The sequence below is a fragment of the Sapajus apella genome, unplaced genomic scaffold, assembly GCF_009761245.1.
Source record: "Sapajus apella isolate SASKATOON/1434 unplaced genomic scaffold, GSC_monkey_1.0 scaffold84, whole genome shotgun sequence".
Lineage (NCBI taxonomy): Eukaryota > Metazoa > Chordata > Mammalia > Primates > Cebidae > Sapajus > Sapajus apella.
In genome coordinates this window covers 1,264,358-1,281,348 of record NW_022437024.1, presented here as the reverse complement: position 1 = coordinate 1,281,348, position 16,991 = coordinate 1,264,358, and the positions used below count along the sequence as shown (strand labels likewise).

General features: G+C 40.7%; 1 protein-coding gene across 2 annotated transcripts; it reads right to left on the bottom strand.

The window, feature by feature from the left end:
* Positions 1-214: 214 nt before the first annotated feature.
* Positions 215-16,220, bottom strand: DDX47 (DEAD-box helicase 47). 2 transcript variants are annotated; one of them, XR_004261454.1, is made up of 12 exons: positions 16,039-16,220; positions 15,286-15,379; positions 9,153-9,341; positions 8,810-8,881; positions 8,480-8,598; positions 7,841-7,912; positions 7,228-7,344; positions 6,531-6,677; positions 5,547-5,684; positions 4,472-4,542; positions 3,024-3,167; positions 215-782 (listed from the first exon to the last, which is right to left on the bottom strand). XR_004261454.1 is itself a non-coding variant. In XM_032253679.1 (12 exons), the coding sequence occupies exons 1-12, from the start codon at positions 16,123-16,125 to the stop codon at positions 651-653; spliced, it is 1,368 nt and encodes a 455-aa protein (XP_032109570.1). In that variant the 5' UTR covers positions 16,126-16,220; the 3' UTR covers positions 215-650. The 2 variants fall into 2 exon arrangements, 1 of the variants encoding a protein (XP_032109570.1); XM_032253679.1 differs by having other exon boundaries at positions 3,024-3,153.
* Positions 16,221-16,991: the final 771 nt, after the last annotated feature.

Here is a 16,991-nt window from a genome sequence, read left to right as displayed (position 1 = left end):
ATCTATTTAGGGATTTTAAAGACCTCTGCTGTCTTACTGATTGACTTTGCTCCATCTGCAAAAAAAGCACAACCTCCTTTTAAGTAGGATTTCCCTTTCAAAGCCATTAGGACAATCAATGAATTCACCATGTAATCAACACTTCTTACCTACTAACAAGATATTACTTAAATCTATAAGGCCCATCAATACCAATGCCTTCAAGGAGTTTGAATCTTTTAAAAATAATATTTAAATTTATTGTTTCACGTTAGTTTGAACAAAGCGTAAGCCAAGATGGCTTAAATATCATTTACAGATGTCCAAGCTTCTTTCCAATTACAAGTCATGGGCATCACCAACCTCATCTTGGACTTGCAGCTAAAAAAGGCAAAAGGTCTGTGCGACGTGACAGAAGAGCACATCCTACTCATGTCATGAGCAAGGAATCAAAGTTGAAGAACGGTAAGGGTCTTGACATCAGTGCTGTAAGAATTATTCTGCAGTAATGCTACCCCAGCCCAAAATGGGGAAGAGTACTGAGTTAGTCGAGCACATTCTGGACACAATTCTGACAGATTTCAGTCTCAAGATCTCTGTTGGAGCAGGTTTCATTCTCTTCTTCAACTCTCTTTTATGGAATAGCAGAACTTGAGCCTTCATAGAAGTGATTAACGGCCTTTCCGCTTCTTCATTTTTCCTCCAGCCACCTTGTTCCTGACACCAATAGCACCCTCTGTATCATCGTTATCTCCGGCATCCTCTCGCGAGCGTTTCTTCTTTTCTCCATGCTCCCTTAACTCCTACAAGAAAAAAGGGGATGGGATTGAAAATGAATTACTGGCCCTGAAGGGAACATATGCCCCTCCCCTCTCCTTAAGCTGAAGTATCAAGTAACTCCCTGATGCCTGACATTAGCAAAGGAATGAGACTCAACTCCAAATATATAAAGATGTTAACCTTATTAGTAATCAAAACGTGAACATTCAAATAATAAGGTTTTATTTTCACATGGCAGATTGGCAAAGACTTAAGAGATGGGTAATTCCCAGTATTGGCCAAGGTGAAGAAAATTCACATATACTGTCACTTGTAGCGCAATCTGCTATAGCTTTTTTTGGTCTGGTCGGGGGGGCAATTTGGCATTCTGTATGAATTCAGATTTTAACTGTGTATATCCCTTGGTCCACCAATTCTACTTCCAGGGATTTATTCTAAGGGAGTAAGTATGCAAAGCTGTATAAAGCAGGATGTTCAACACTGTACCAAAGCAGAAAAAAAACTGGAAAAAAGCATAAGCATCCATGAATGTAAGTGTTTCATACACATGATGGAATTCTTTGTAGCCATTAAGAAACGATCACATGGATCTATATTTGTTGAAACAGAAAAATGTTAATCCTATATAATTAGATAAAGTCTAATTGTGGCTAAAGAAAGAAAAGGAGCCAAATGTTATCAATGGTTTTCTGTGGGGAATGGTTTACCTTTTCACTTACTACTTTAATTCTTTCTGTATTTTTTTTATTTTTTTCCCCAATGCACATGTAATATTTTTATAAACAAAAATACCAAACCAAAAAAAATCCCATGTGGGTAGAATAAAAACCAAATCTGTAACTCAGCTACTCCGAAAGCAACCCATGGGCAAAGTTTCTCCATCCCTCAGACTAGAACTCCAGAAAGCAGGCAGCATTTCCAAGGGTTTTCCTCTAAAATCTTCTCATCACCACTGCTACTGTTACTACTGTACAGTGTGAGTATCCCTCATCTGAAATGCTTGGGACCAGTAGTTTTTCAGATTTCAGATTTTTTCTCATTCTAGAATATCTGCAGATACATAATGAGGTATCTTGGGGATGGGATTCAATTCTAAATACAAAATTCATTTGTTTCATATATATACCTTAGACACATTGTCTGAAGGTAATTTTATTCTCTCATATATATATATAGTTTTTTTTTTTTCTGAGACAAGAGTCTTGCTCTGTCGTCAGGTGCCAGGCTGGAGTGCAGTGGCACAATCTCGGCTCACTGCAACCTCCACCTCCCGTGTTCAGCAATTTCCTGCCTCAGCCTCCCAAGTAGCTGGGATTACAGGTGTGCGCCACCATGCCCAGCTAATATATACAATATTTTTAATAATTTTGTCCATTAAAAAAGTTTTGACTGTGTCTCGATGGTAACCTGTCACATGAGGTCAGCCATGGAATTTTCAACGTGTGGCAATCCTTCTGGCACTCAAAAAGTTTTGGGTCACCAGACACAGTGGCTTATGCCTGTAATCCCAGCACTTTGGAAGGCCAAGGCAGGTGGATCACCTGAGGTCGGGAGTTCAAGACCAGCCTGACCAACACGGAGAAACCCCGTCTCTACTAAAAATACAAAATTAGCCAGGCATGGTGGTACATGCCTGTAATCCCAGCTACTTTGGAGGCTGAGGCAGTAGAATTGCCTGAACCCAGGAGGCAGAGGTTGCAGTGAGCTGAGACTGCACCAGTGCACTCCAGCCTGAGGAACAAGAACAAGACTCCATCTCAAAAAAAAAAAAAAGTTTTGAATCTTGGTTTTGGATTTCAAATTTTTGGATTAGGTATGATCAGCCCTTACTAGTAACTATGTAGATTACATTGGCTTATCTGGTGCTCATAAAACCCCATAAGGCAAGTGCTATTCCCAATTTACAGGTGAGAAACTGATTCTGATGCTGAGAAATTAGGCAAATTTCCCAAGCTCACATAGTTCACACAGCTGGATCTTCTGACTTCAAGTCCAATGAATGATCGATCTCACCACATGTGACACATGCACAGTGGCTGTGAATGGGGTCACTCTGGTTAGACTGAGGCCAAACCCTGATTCAACCATTTGGTTGTATGGTCTAATGCAAATTACCTACCTTCTGTACACCTTAGTTTGCTCATCTTACATTTGGAATAAAATAATACCCAGCTTCTACAGCCTCTCACGAGGGTTAATATAATAAAGTGGCAAACAGTTAACACTGTTTGCACAGACACTGGTGAGAAAAGAAACTTGCGTACCATTCGGGCAAATCTTTGGGCTTCGGCCACACGTTCTGTCAGCATCATAACCTCATCATCCTGTGTCGGAAAGACTGGTAGTTTCTTCCCAATTAAGTGTTCTATGCGCTGGAAGAGCTCCACATCATACCTGAGGAAGGAAAACTGCACAGCTTTGGTGGCCTGGTAATGTAAATGTCTGTGCCTTCACAGTTTACTATTATATGATACAACGCAATATGAGCCATAGGTTTAAACAATATTGAACATGTTATTTCTTTTCTAAATACTGGTTAAGTGCAATCTCTGTGCGTAGCCAATTCAAAAATCACTCAAGGGGGGCCAGGCATGGTGGCTTGCACCTGTAATCCCAATGCTTTGGGAGGTCAAAGCAGGAGGATCACTTGAGGCCAGGAGTTCCAGACCAGCCTGGACAACATAGTGAGATACCACCTCCATAAAAAATCAGAAACCAGCCAATCGTGGTGGCATGTGCCTGTAGTCCCAGCCACTCAGGAGGCAGAGGAACGAGGACCACGTGAGCTTAGGAGTTTGAAGCTGCAGTGAGCTATGATCAAGCCACTGCACTCCAGCCTGGGCAACAGAGTGAAACCTTGCCACTTAAAAAAAAAAAAAACACATGAAAATCGGCCGGGCAGGTGACTCACACCTGTAATCCCAGCACTATGGGAGGCTGAGGCGGGCAGATCACTTGAGTTCAAGAGTTTGAGACCAGCCTGGCCAACATGACAAAACCCTGTCTCTACTAAAAATACAAAAAAAGGGCCGGGTGTGCTGGCATGTATTTGCGGTCCCAGCTACTTGGGAGGCTGAGGTGAGGCAGGAGGGCTGCTTGAGCCCAGGGGGCAGAGGGTGCCCTTAGCCAAGATTGCACCATGGCACTCCAGCCTAGCCAACAGAGCAAGACCCTATTTAAAAAAAAGCAAGCAAGAGAAAGAGAAGAGAGGAGAGGAGGGGAGGGGGGAAGCGGAGGGAAGGAGACGAGGGGAGGGGAGAGGAGGGGAGAGGAGGGGAGGGGAGAGGAAGGGGAGAGAAAGAAAGAAAATCACTCAAGGTATTTAATCACAGAACCAGCCTTGGGTACATAAAAATTTGTTCCTTAAAAAACAAAAAGAAAGACAAAAAAAAAAAAAAAAAAAAAAAAATTTGTTCCTTAAAAAAAAAAATCAGAAATAGTTATTCTAATGCTTTCTGAGTTGACAGAAAGGCAATTGCTCTCCAGCTCTAGGTACCATTATACTATACTAGATCTTTTACATATATTATCTCCAATTTTCACTAAAACCCTGATAGGTAGGTATTATTATTCCCATCTTTCAACTCCTTCTTCCTGGTTTTCAGTATGAAAGTGATTAGTGTAGTAAATGACAGCGTTAGGTTCCCAGCCAGTGGCTCAAAAGTTCTGCCTTTTTTCTACATTGCTCTGCCCCTAAAGATGATTGACTTACTGTGTGACAAAAGTAATAGCCTTTCCGGAGCGCCCAGCTCTAGCTGTACGACCTACTCGATGGATGTAATCCTAAAATAAAAACGGTAAATTCAAGTTATATGGATTATAAGTAAAACAAAAACAAAAACAAAAACCTACCTATGCAAAGTCTTGCTGCAAAACCTTTGAAAGAAAATAGATTCATGTTGTAACATGGAGAAAATAAATGGCCTAGGCAATTTGTTGAGACAAATCTACTTCATCTTTTTTATTCTCTTTGCAGCACAAAATTGATCCTATGCTTTCCCTTCTTTTACAGAAAGATAAATCTACAAAGCGTATCTACATGGTCACAGGCTACATGGTAATTTTAAGAGGCAGCACTGGATCTCAAGGCAGACCTGGGTTACAGCTCTGGTCTATCACCTGCCAGTTACACAATTACCTGCAAATCACATAACCTCTCTGAACCTCTGTTTCCATCTATTGAACAGGAATAAAAATACATGCCCAAATTAGAGTTGTTATGAAAATCAAATGAGATAGCACCTTGTCTATAGCAGTAAAATACAAAGACAAGAGACACATCAGTTCTCATCCAGGGGTGATTCTGTCATCCTCAAGGGACACTGGTAATATCTGGAAATATTTCTGATTAAAACAAGTGGAAGAGTGTGTGATGCTGCCTTTAGTGGGTAGAGGCCAGGAATACTGCTTGGAATCCTTCAACTCAAAGAACAACCCCCACAACAAAGAATCCGATAGTTTAAAATGTTCACAGTGCCAAGGCTAAGAGACTTTGCGATACACTAAAAACTACAGGCTGTCATTCTCAAGAAACAAGAGTGACCTAGATCAGTGGTACACATACTGACTATAAGGATCTAATAACTCTCCTTGGCTACCTCCTTCATATGTACTAATGTTACATGCACAGGCCTGAGCGAGGTGATGAGAATGAACAAATTAAGGGCTTTCTTGTTTTTTGATACTTAATCAGGAACAAAAAACTGCTGTAACTAAGAAAAGACAGAAGACATTCCATTAAGAAATACACTTTAGGACTAGAAAGTCAAGTTAGCAACAGGACTCACCTTGGAATGGGTAGGAATGTCAAAGTTGACAACTACATCTACATGAGGTATGTCCAAACCTCGGCTGGCAACGTCAGTTGCTAGAAGAATGGAACGGGCCTTGGCCTTAAACTTATTAAGGGATCCTAGGCGCTTACTCTGAGGTAATGAAAAAGAAATGTTGGACAACTTAACGTACGTTTTGGAATACAAAACACAAAACAGACAAACACGAGAACAAAGAGACATACATTTTTTTTTTTTTTTTTTTTTTTGAGACGGAGTTTCACTCATGTTACCCAGGCTGGAGTGCAATGGCGCGATCTCGGCTCACCGTAACCTCCGCCCCCTGGGTTCAGGCAATTCTCCTGCCCCAGCCTCCTGAATACCTGGGATTACAGGCACGCGCCACCATGCCCAGCTAATGTTTTGTATTTTTAGTAGAGACGGGGTTTCACCATGTTGACCAGGATGGTCTCGATCTCTTGACCTCGTGATCCACCCGCCTCGGCCTCCCAAAGTGCTGGGATTACAGGCTTAAGCCACCGCGCCCGGCCAGAGACATACATTTTTTAAAAGTTTTTTTCCCCCTAAGTTTTGAATGGGGCTTCATGGGACAAAACAGAAATACGGAAGGAACAAACATAAGTAAGACTCAACAAAAAATATGATACAAAAAAAGGGTAGTTTGAAATGAAAGACAGGTAACTGGGAAATAATTTATTAATGTTTTTAGAGACCAGAGTCATTATTATCACTAGGGCTGAATAAATCAACTCAACAGCTTGCAAACCAGACAGCCACATATGAAATATTCTAATGGAAGCCTCCTGCCACCCTGAAAGAAGAAAGCAAGGATCTAGGGCAATACTTCGAAGCCCATAATTACAACAATTATGGAAACAGGCATTGGTGCCCTATGTCCTTACTGTACAAATCTACTGTTAGGAGGTCTATCTCACTCGCGCCACCAGTGCATGGCTGATGATGATGAAGAATCCTTACCTGACTCATCTGTCCATGGAGGGGGATGGCAGTGAATCCAAGATTTCGCAGTAGCAAAGCTGTTCTCTGGGTATTGTTACAGGTGCTGCAGAATATCATAAAGGAGTTTCCAGCCAATTCATTTAGAATATAAACCAGGTAGGTATCCTAAGTTACAAACCCAAAACAATAAATGTAATTGAACCCGGGAGAAAGGATTAGAGACCTGGCATACACATAGGTAAAAGACTAAGCCTAGAGTTGTTTCTCAATTATCCAGACCCCCAGCTGCCAGCTTTGCAATCCTTAACCAGCATTACCATCTCTGTGAACCATGTATTCCCCACACAACCTAAAGGCAAGCAGGAGATCTATACTGAGCAAACAGGAGAAGTCATTATATCAAAGCACAAAACCAGGGGCTTCATCCTAAATAAAAGCTATATAATAAGCAGACAGAAAAAAAATTACCCCAAGGATGGGGATGGGAAGGAATTATATGATTACATCACGACTTCAATATTGTGGTTTAATGTGTTGTGAATTCCTGGAATGTCTGGCTTATCAGCAATAATATAAGCATGAGATGCACTCTAAAGCAAACAGACAGGACGCCAATCTGCATTGCAGCTCTTAGCTAATCAAGAGTAGACACGTTTTCAGATGCTTTGGTGAAAAGAAGAGGGAGAGGCAGGAATGATCAAAGTAAACACTTTACCTTGAATTTAGAGGGAATAAAAATATAATATTGCTGTAATTTTTCAACTGTCTGGTATTTAGAGGAAACAGCACATTTCACAGGATTCTTCAGAGCTGCTCGCTGAAGTTTTTGCACCTGAAGGAAGAAAATCCAGAATAGCATGCTGATGCCTAAACAATCTTTATTTATGATATGGTTTGGCTCTGTGTTCCCACCCAAATCTCAGGTCGAACTGCAATCCCCACGTGTCACAGGAGGGACCTGGTAGAAGGTGATTGGACCGTGGAGGCGGATTTTCCCCATGCTGTTCTCATGACAGTGAGTTCTCACAATTTCTGATGGTTTTAAAGTGTGGCACTGCCCCCACCTCCTGCCGCCATGTAAGATGTGCCTTGCTTCCCCTTTGTCTTCTGCCATAACTATAAGCTTCCTGAGGTCTCCCCAGCCATGTGGAACTGTGAGTCAATTAAATCTCTTTTCTGTATAAATTACCTACTCTCAGATAGTACTTTATAGCAGTGTGAAAACAGACTAAAGCAATTTATTTTTACTTATTGTTATTATTGTTGTTACTGCTTACTTTATGTATCAATTCTCATAAAGAAGAAACAAAAGTCCTAGCAAATTTCACCTTCTTGGTCATGGTGGCAGAGAAGAGGAATGTTTTCCGATCTCGAGGAATCACTTTGAGGATCTTGTCAACCTAAGGCACAAAGGGGAAAAGATGCCAATGTAACATTCAGACTGGAAGACCAGAAAATCCTCCAGGTAGTGAAGGACGTAGACACTAACAAACCAAATGTATCACTGTGAGGATTTCAGACTCGAAAATTCAATTATATTCAACTAAGGTTTACTGAATATTTACTGTCTGATGCCCTACCAGACACTACAAAAAATACCTTTCTGAGAAACGAATAGTATAAATTAGTAGGCTGGAGCTAATCTAACAGAAAAGTCAGTATTAATCAACTAAGTAAGCTGGGAGTAGAGGGTCATCAAAAAAAATGAAGATATTTCAGGATGTATGTCAAGGTCTAAATTAAATGAAATGGAAAAGAAAATCTGGTTTTGATATTTCCCATTTCTGGAGTCAGAGCCAGACTATATTCTAAAGATAAGAGGGTGCTCAGTAAATGCAACTTGAAGATTATCAAGAATAAAACTGATACTGATGCAATGTTCTACATAAAACAAGTGGGCATTGAACCAAATTTTGAAACAGGAACCCTGAGATGCTCTAAGAGGAGGAAAGAAATTGAGAGCTCACCTCTGTCTCAAAATCCATATTCAGTATTCGGTCGGCTTCATCCATGACCAAGTATTTGAGAGCTCTCAAGTTGAAACCTTTCGTGTTTTCCAAGTGGTCAATCAGTCGACCAGGAGTTGCTACCAAGATAGGTTGAGGAGAAACAGTGATGTTTTAGAACAGGTCAAAAAATAAATAAATAAAGGAATCTGCCCCACCCCACAGCTCTCCACCAAATTTAGCTTAAGAAATTAAAAAATTTAACAGGGTTACAAAATCTTTCTATCCAACACTGATAGATTTTCTCCAATTCATCACTGCCAATGTCTTTTACCTCTGTCAGTTACTCACCTATTATTATATGTGGTTTTTTTGCAAGGGCCAAAGATTGAGACATTGAATCAATTCCACCTACAATTACAGCTACAGAGAGAAAAAGAACATAGAGGCGAGATCCTTAATTTTTTCCAAAGTCCACTGAATATCTTTTAAAGCCAATGCCAGATTTCTACTTAAATTTGCTCTTCCCTTACAATTAATACTCTTCCCAAAGCTAAAATACAACATTAGCTCTTTAGGCCAATAAATGACGCTAGTAACACTTTACCCCATTTTCCTTTCACACTCATTATTCACTTGTAATATAAGCCCCTACAAACTACAACCCAGGATCCCTTCCCTCTCAGACACTTACCACTCTGCACTCCAATAGAGGACCCCAGGGCTTCAAACTGCTCTGAGATCTGAAAGGCCAGCTCCCGAGTCGGGGTGAGAACTAGGGCAAACAAACGCTGCGGGGTCTCCAGCAGTGCATTTAGAATGGGCAAAGCAAAGGCACCTGTTTTTCCAGAGCCAGTTTCTGCCAGCCCAATGATATCACGACCTAGAAGAAAAAGAAAACATTCAACAGCCAAGAAATTCTCTCTGCACTATTTCCGTGTTTTCTACAGTGACACGATGCTGGGCACAAAATAGACTCTGAATAAATATCTGATAAACTGGGGAGAGAGAAAGGCTAAAAACAGAAAAGACATGGACTCTCTCTTGGACAAGCTCAAAACCCAGTGGTGAGACAAACATACAAATGCATTATAATGTGTTAAGAGTTTTAATATAAGCCCCTACAAACTACAGTGAGAACACAAGGAAAAGAGTAACTACTGCCCAGAAGAGTTAGAAAAGGCTAACAGAAGTGATGAGTGAGTTAAACCTGGAAGTAAGCAAAGAAAGGAAGAAAGGATATTCCTGTAAGAGGGAAGAGAATTAAGGTTTTACAGAACATAGCATGCATAGTTAGGCTAAGAAGTGCATAGTTAGGCTGAGAAGTGCAATGTGGCTGGAAAACAGAAGTGTTAAGGGAGAAAGAAGAATGAGGCTAGAGTTTTGATGCTTTCCTATAAGAGAGAACTGAAGGATTTTAAACAGGGAATATCACGATCAATATTACTCTTTAGGACGATAAACTCTAGGCCTGATGGCATAAGGAGGAGCCAAGGAACTTAACAGTGCATGCCATTTACTGCTGCTTCTGAGGGAAGAATGCTCTACAGAATTCTTTAAGAACAGGTCACCACTGTGTGTTATCACCACTCAAGCCACAATTTACAAGACTTGGAAATTAACTCCTGAGTCAAAAGCACTATCTCCAGGCTGGCTGCAGCCCGTGAGGTAGCTATGCACTACAACAGCATCCAGTGAGAATGTTCCCTATTAAATCATGGCCCCTACAGTTGCTGCTCCTGTTCTATGACTGTGTTACTGCTGAGAAGTCTTCTTTACCTAGAAAATGATCCTATAATAAATAAATCCCTTTTCTCTGACATAACCTACACATGACTTACAATTTGAAATGACTTCAATGACCAGAACAAGGAAAACCAGGGCTCAACTGAGACACTGGATGTAATTCAGGAGAGATATGATGGTGGCCTGAACTGAGGCCAGGCATGAGCACAGGAACCAGTGAGATTCAGAAACTAACAAAAGGAAATGTGAGTGACACACACATTTTTAGTGCAGGACACTCAAAAGCCAAAAACTGAGATATAGGCAACAGAAAAATTAGTCCTGGTGAGGAAAATAAGGACTTGGGTTTCCACATAGGGAACTCGAAACTTAAGGTTCCTGCAATAAACTCAAAGAGCTATGTCTAAAAACCAGTTGGACGTACTTGTTTGGAGCTCAGGAAAAAAGTGGGGGTTAGAACAGACATGGGAGCCATGAGTATTCCCTCGGGGGCAGATGCTTCAGAATCATCTATGAGGCTTACATATGTGTGTGTGTGTGTGTGTATAATATATATATACACACACACATATATATATATATATGCCCAGTCCCACTCCTGGAAATTCTGATTCAGTAGGTCTTGGCTGGGACCTAGAAATCTCTATTTAACAACAACAACAACAAAAGCTCCACAGATGATTCTGATGAATACAGACTCACTTTAAGACAGGCTTTAAGGTTGAGAGCTGAATAAGAAATGTTACATAATGTTTCAGAGTAAGAAAAAAAGATAAAGACAGAATCAATATTGTAAGGCAAAGGGGGAAAGGAATCAGAAGAGACTGAGAAAGAATAGCTAGGAAGACAGAAGAGGAAAATGCTGTCTTGAAATTAAGGAGGACGACAGCTTCAAGCAAGAAGAGTGATCAGTAGTGTTCAATGACACGGACCAAGTAGAATAGACTTGTAAAATCCATCTCTTAAGCATTAATCAGTTAAACCAGGATCTGCCATGCCAGATCAGACAACAGTGTGATATGGCTTGGCTCTGTGTCCCCACCCAAATCTCATCTTGAATTGTACTCCCATAATTTCTACATGTTGTGGGAGGGACCCAGTGGGAGACAATTTGAATCACAGAGGCAGTTTCCCCTACACTGTTCTAGTGGTAGTGGAAAGGTCTTACGAGATCTGATGGGTTTTATCAGTGGTTTCTGCTTTTGCATCTCTCTCATTTTCTCTTGCCACCACCATGTAAGAAGTGCCTTTGTCTCCTGCCATGATTCTGAGGCCTCCCCAGCCACAAATGGAACTGTAAGTTCAATTAAACCTCTTTTTCTTCCCAGTCTCAGGTATGTCTTTACCAGCAGCATGAAAATGGACTAATACACAGTGTATTCTAGTGAATTCTATTCTTCAGCCTTCTTTTCATTAACATCAGTGTTTTCCACTCAAAAGCATATGCAGAGATGTGAAATCCAAGTCAAACCAGACAACGGATTGATTTTTTAAAGATTATAGAAACAAATGACAATCCAGGAATAAAATGTCTCACTCATCTACTTATTTTAATGTTCTCCAGTGGCAGGGCAGGTAACAATGAAGCCTTTTCAGTGTTTATACCTGTAGAGAATAGACCAGGATGCATAAACTCCATAAGAGTAGAATAAATTTTGTCATATAGACCTGCCACATTGCTAGCACTGAATTAAGTGCTCGCTATACCGCAGCCATTAATAAACTGAAATTCTTTGAGGACAACTCTAAGTGATCTCTGAAACCGACATAAATAGATGGTGTCTCACTATGTTGCCCAGGCAGGTCTCAAACTCCTGGCCTCAAGCAATACTCCCACCTCAGTCTCCCAAAGTGCTGGGGTTATAAGCATGAACCACCATGCCCATCAAACCATTTTTGATCTCTTGATAGTAACACACTTTTTCGAGCTATAAGATTCTATGTTCAAATTCCAGCTCTGGCAATAATTAGTTATGTGACTTTAGCCAAGGGACTTAACCCCCTGAGTCTCAATTTCCACACTAATAAAACAATCATCCCTACCTACTGTTCTGAATTGTCACAAGGTTTAAGAACAGCAGACAATCCGGGCTCAGTAACTTTGCAGAAACTGAAAATGTCATTAGTCCCAAATTAAAATTTACAAGTTATTTTAACTGAATAACAACAGTGACAAAAACAAACACTAGATTATTTGAATCATTTGCTTAGAGGCAGAATCTAGAGATTCAAATGAAGCATGTATAAACTACTCATTAGAATGAGACAAACCCAAGAATAAGAATACAGACATTTTCCGTGGTGATCATTTCTGTCAGTTCCTAGGAATCTTCAACTGACCCCTCCCTATTCTTTTCTGCAACAAATTTAAACTTATGGCTGAAAAAATTAGAATGATTTTAGGATTATTACCAGCTATTTTGACTCCTTCTTCTCACCTATGCTGTAGGGCAAACTGGAAAAGTTAAAATCCATGAACCCTTCTTGCTATTTTAAAGAAGCACTGGGCCACTGATATTTCTTTCCCACCACCGGCCTTTATACGGTGCTTATCCTCCAAACTTCTCTACACAAGTTGGAAGTGTTCACTAGCCCCTCCTTGAGACACTTTCCCTTCCCTAATTTGTGTGAACCTATACTCTCATGATTTTCAACCCTCTATTGACTCTTCCAATTTTCCTCTGTCATCTTCTGGCCTCATTTGCCAATCTAATCCATTTCTAGTCTCAGTTATAATCACTCTTTGGATATAGTGTCCATATCCAGTTCTGGCCTCTTGATCAAGTTCCAATCCCAAAATTCCAACTGTCTATGTTTTTCCTATTTTATTGTCCCCCAGTTTTATTGACAAAAAGTTATAATACACTTATGGTATACAATGCAAAGTTTTGATATATGTATACTCTGTGGAGTGATTAAATCAAGCTCATTAACATATCTGTCACATCACATCCTTGTCATCTTTGTGGTAAGAACATTTAAGATCTACTCTCCTAACAATTTTCAAATATACAAAACATTATTAACTGTAGTCACCGTGCTATTCAATTGATCTTCAGAACTTATCCATCCTGTCTAACTGAAACTGTACCCTAAGCAACATTTCCCGATTCCCTTCCTGCAATTACCAACTCTAGCTCATTGATATCCAAAATCAATGACTCCCAACTGAATTCAGCTTTCCTGAATTCTTCCCCCTGTTCCCTTCTGGTATCAGTGATACACCAATAATATGCCCTAAACATATAGCCTAGAAACTGGGCAATAATCTTACATTTTCTCCACCCCTTCCTTGCCTTCTACTTTACTGGTTATATAATCATGATTCTTTTTCTAACATTTTTTCTTTTTCATTCTACCACCACCATACCCATTATTTATTGCTGAAATCATTATAATGACATTGGTTTCCCAGACTCCAATCTCTTGTCTCTAATGATCTTTCACAGCTATGAGATTAATATTCCAAGAGTACAACTCTAAATCCTTAATCTCCAAAATGCTCCACTGCCTATGAAACAAAAGACCAAATTCCTTGACCCAGCACTCAAATCCTTCATAATCTGGCCCCAATCACCTTAATAAATTTTTCACCACTCTGTTAAGTACTTGCAAATCTCCATATATGCCCATGTTTTCCAGACTGGCTTTTTTTCATGCTGTTCCCTATGCCTAGAAAGTCCTCCCCTCCCCTCATATCTGAATGTCTAAATCCTTCTAAATTCAGTCTTCAAGGTTCAGCTCAAATATCCTCCCAACCTCCCTGGCCAAAAATAAAATGAAATAAATCTTCTCTAATCCATCCCAATTATATGTAATCTTTTCTCCCTCAGTGCACTCTGAATGTAACTTTCTTAGGTCCCCATTCAACTTGTAATAAATTTATAATTATCTCTTTAATAGAATGTAGACTCTTGGAGAAGACAGTTAACCTCCAGTGCATTACATTTACACCAAATAGTAACTATTAATGGAAGGAGCAAATGAAGTTTTGCAGAGTAAGCCTAACCCCTTTTCCACATGACAGTTCTTCAAATCATTAAATTTTTCCATTATTATAAATGACAATCGATACATTAATTACTAATAATAATCATAATTACAGCTTACATTAATCATTAATATAGTAATTAATACAATAATAGCTATATTAATACTAACAATAATTAGCCACATTACTCCTCTTATAATAATAGCTAAGATTACATTCACTTTCTCTGAAGATCTTAATAGATTTCAGTTAACTAACACCTCTGGGTCTCTTTTATCACCTACTCTAATCCTGTAAAGTTGGTACTTTAAGAATCTAAGAGCAGGACTTTACTTCTACTCCTGTTAAAGTCCATCCAATTACAGCCAGGTGTGGTGGCTCACGCCTGTAATCCCAGCACTTTGGGAGGCCAGGGTAGGAGGATCACTTGAAGTCAGGAGTTCCAGACTGGCCTGGCCAACATGCTGAAACCCCATCTCTACAAAAAATACAAAATTAGCCATGGGAGACTGAGATCGGAGAGTTGCTTGAACCCAGGAGGTGGAGGTTGCAGTAAGCCAAGATCGCACCACTGCACTCCAGCCTGGGCTACAGAGTGAAACTCCATCTCAAAAAAACTTCATCTTAAAAAAAAAGTCTCAAAAATAAAAAAGTTCATCCTATTGGTTTCAGTTCCACTAGCCATCAATCAGCACTTTAACCATTCTTCTACAAATTTGATAAGCATGCCTCACAGCAAGTACTCTCAACTCCTCAAGACACATATATGTGTTCCAGGCATTCTTCCCTGTCTAAGTGTACACCCATTGATGCATAAAGTCTACCAAGATTGTCGTTAATATACTTTAATCCAGGGCTTCCTTAAAGTCAGCATCTGTGGCAAAAAACAAACCTTTCAGCTATTAAGACAGAAGGTAAGCTCAGTAAAACTGTGGAATGCCATTTTCAAATACCATTACCCAAACTTTGTACATTTAGTGACCATATCCTCATTTCACTTGAAGTATGCAGTGTGCAAGCAACAGCTTTCAAAAGGGGTATCTAATTGAGATAACTTTATATTAAATCTGTACGAGGTCATACAACCTACCTTGTAAGGCCAAAGGAATAGCTTCAATCTGGATCTTTGTGGGTTTTGTCCAACCCAACTGGTCACAAGCTTCACACAATACATCTGTCACACCCTTAGAATTCAGAAAAATATACCTTAGCCAAGAACAGCACACATCTACCTCCCTCCTATTTAACTGATTTTGACAGAACCATCATGTACAACCCTTATGCTTGATTTAAAAGGTATTTACTGTGCATCTCAGAGCCTACTCTTATGAGACAACAGCTCAAGACTTAACGAACACTTTGTACTCACCAAGGCCAAGGCCAAGCGCTTTACATGTATCATCTCACTTAATAGTCACAACAATTCTGAGAGGTAAGTACTTTCACTACCCCCAATTTACAGATATGGAAAGAGAAGCACAGAGAGGTAACAATTTGTCTATAGTAAGAGCCTGGGTCAAAATTCAAATCTGGTTGGTTCATCTGACTCCAAAGCTCCAACTATAGAGACCAATTCCCCATATGTACAACCTCCTGGACACATACAAACGTTGCCACGCTAAACTGGAGAACAGGGCAAATGGGGGTCCTCAGGGCCCAGCAGCCCTCTCACCACCCAAATTCGGAGTAAGTCCGGAACCCGGCCCTCTGAAATTCTGGGGGAAAACCCAAGCTAGGCCCCGAGATGCTTTTGTACACTATCAGACTGGGGTCTAAGGTAACTGGGGTATGCCTGAGCCTGACACCAGAATACAGAAAAGAAGCCGGCATCACCCATTCTCACCAGGTCTTTAAATGTTTTAGTTTCCTCCTCTTCTACCACCGGCTGGGACGCTTCGGTCGGAGAATCGTGCTCCTCGGACGCTGCCATCTTGCCTGAGGTCTCCGGAAGTGAGTCTGCGGCGCGCGGGATGCTGGGAAATGTAGTTTTAGTTCTCCCCGGTCGGCGTGCTCTGGGCGCCCCCTGCGGGCTTGCCGGGATTTGCACCCGTCCGCTAGGCGGGTGGGGCCCGGTGGAAATGCAGCTCAAAATTAGCGGTGGATATGAGCGTGTAGGCTTGGGGAATAGATCCTAGTGCAGAAGGGGCTAATCACCAGGTAATCCAGTTGACCTTCAGGTCCCTCTTAAAGAGCATTCCCTACGTGTGTCGCCAGTTACGTTCCTCACTTTTCTAACCATAGAATTTGGAACGGATTGGTATCACAATACTATTTCTTTTTATTATTTCATTAATTTATTCAATAATGTTGAGAACCTACCATATGCTAAGGTTATGCTAGATACCTAGTGAACAGGACAGTGACCTCTGCCCTCGTGGAGAAAAAGAAGACAGATCATAAATAAGCTATCACAAATCATTTCAAATTGTGAAAAGTGGCTGGGTGCACTCAGGCCTGTAATCCCAGCACTTTGGGAGGCTGAGACAGGCGGATCACTTGAGGCCAGGAGTTCGAGACCAGCCTGCGCAACATGGCAAAACCTCATTTCTACAAAAAAATACAAAAATCAGCCTGGCATGCATGGTGACATGTGCCCAGCTACTTGGTAGGCTGAGGTTGCGGGATCACTTGACCCCAGAGGTTGAGGGTGCAGTGAGCCGAGATCATACCACTGCACTCCAGCCTAGGCGACAGGGTGAAACCCTGTGTAAGTAAAAATGACAGAGTAACCTGGGGAGGGTGGGTTGTGGGGATAGCTGTGAGACAGGGAAGGCCTCTTTGAGACAATGATTTTGA

Excerpts from the sequence above, each read along its gene's own strand:
- DDX47 (XM_032253679.1), bottom strand. The coding sequence starts at position 16,125 with ATGGCAGCGTCCGAGGAGCACGATTCTCCGACCGAAGCGTCCCAGCCG. Across the intron at positions 15,380-16,038 it reads CTAAAACATTTAAAGACCTG|GGTGTGACAGATGTATTGTG; the intron begins GTGAGAATGGGT and ends CTGAATTCTAAG. Across the intron at positions 4,543-5,546 it reads ACATTCCTACCCATTCCAAG|GATTACATCCATCGAGTAGG; the intron begins GTGAGTCCTGTT and ends TTTTTATTTTAG.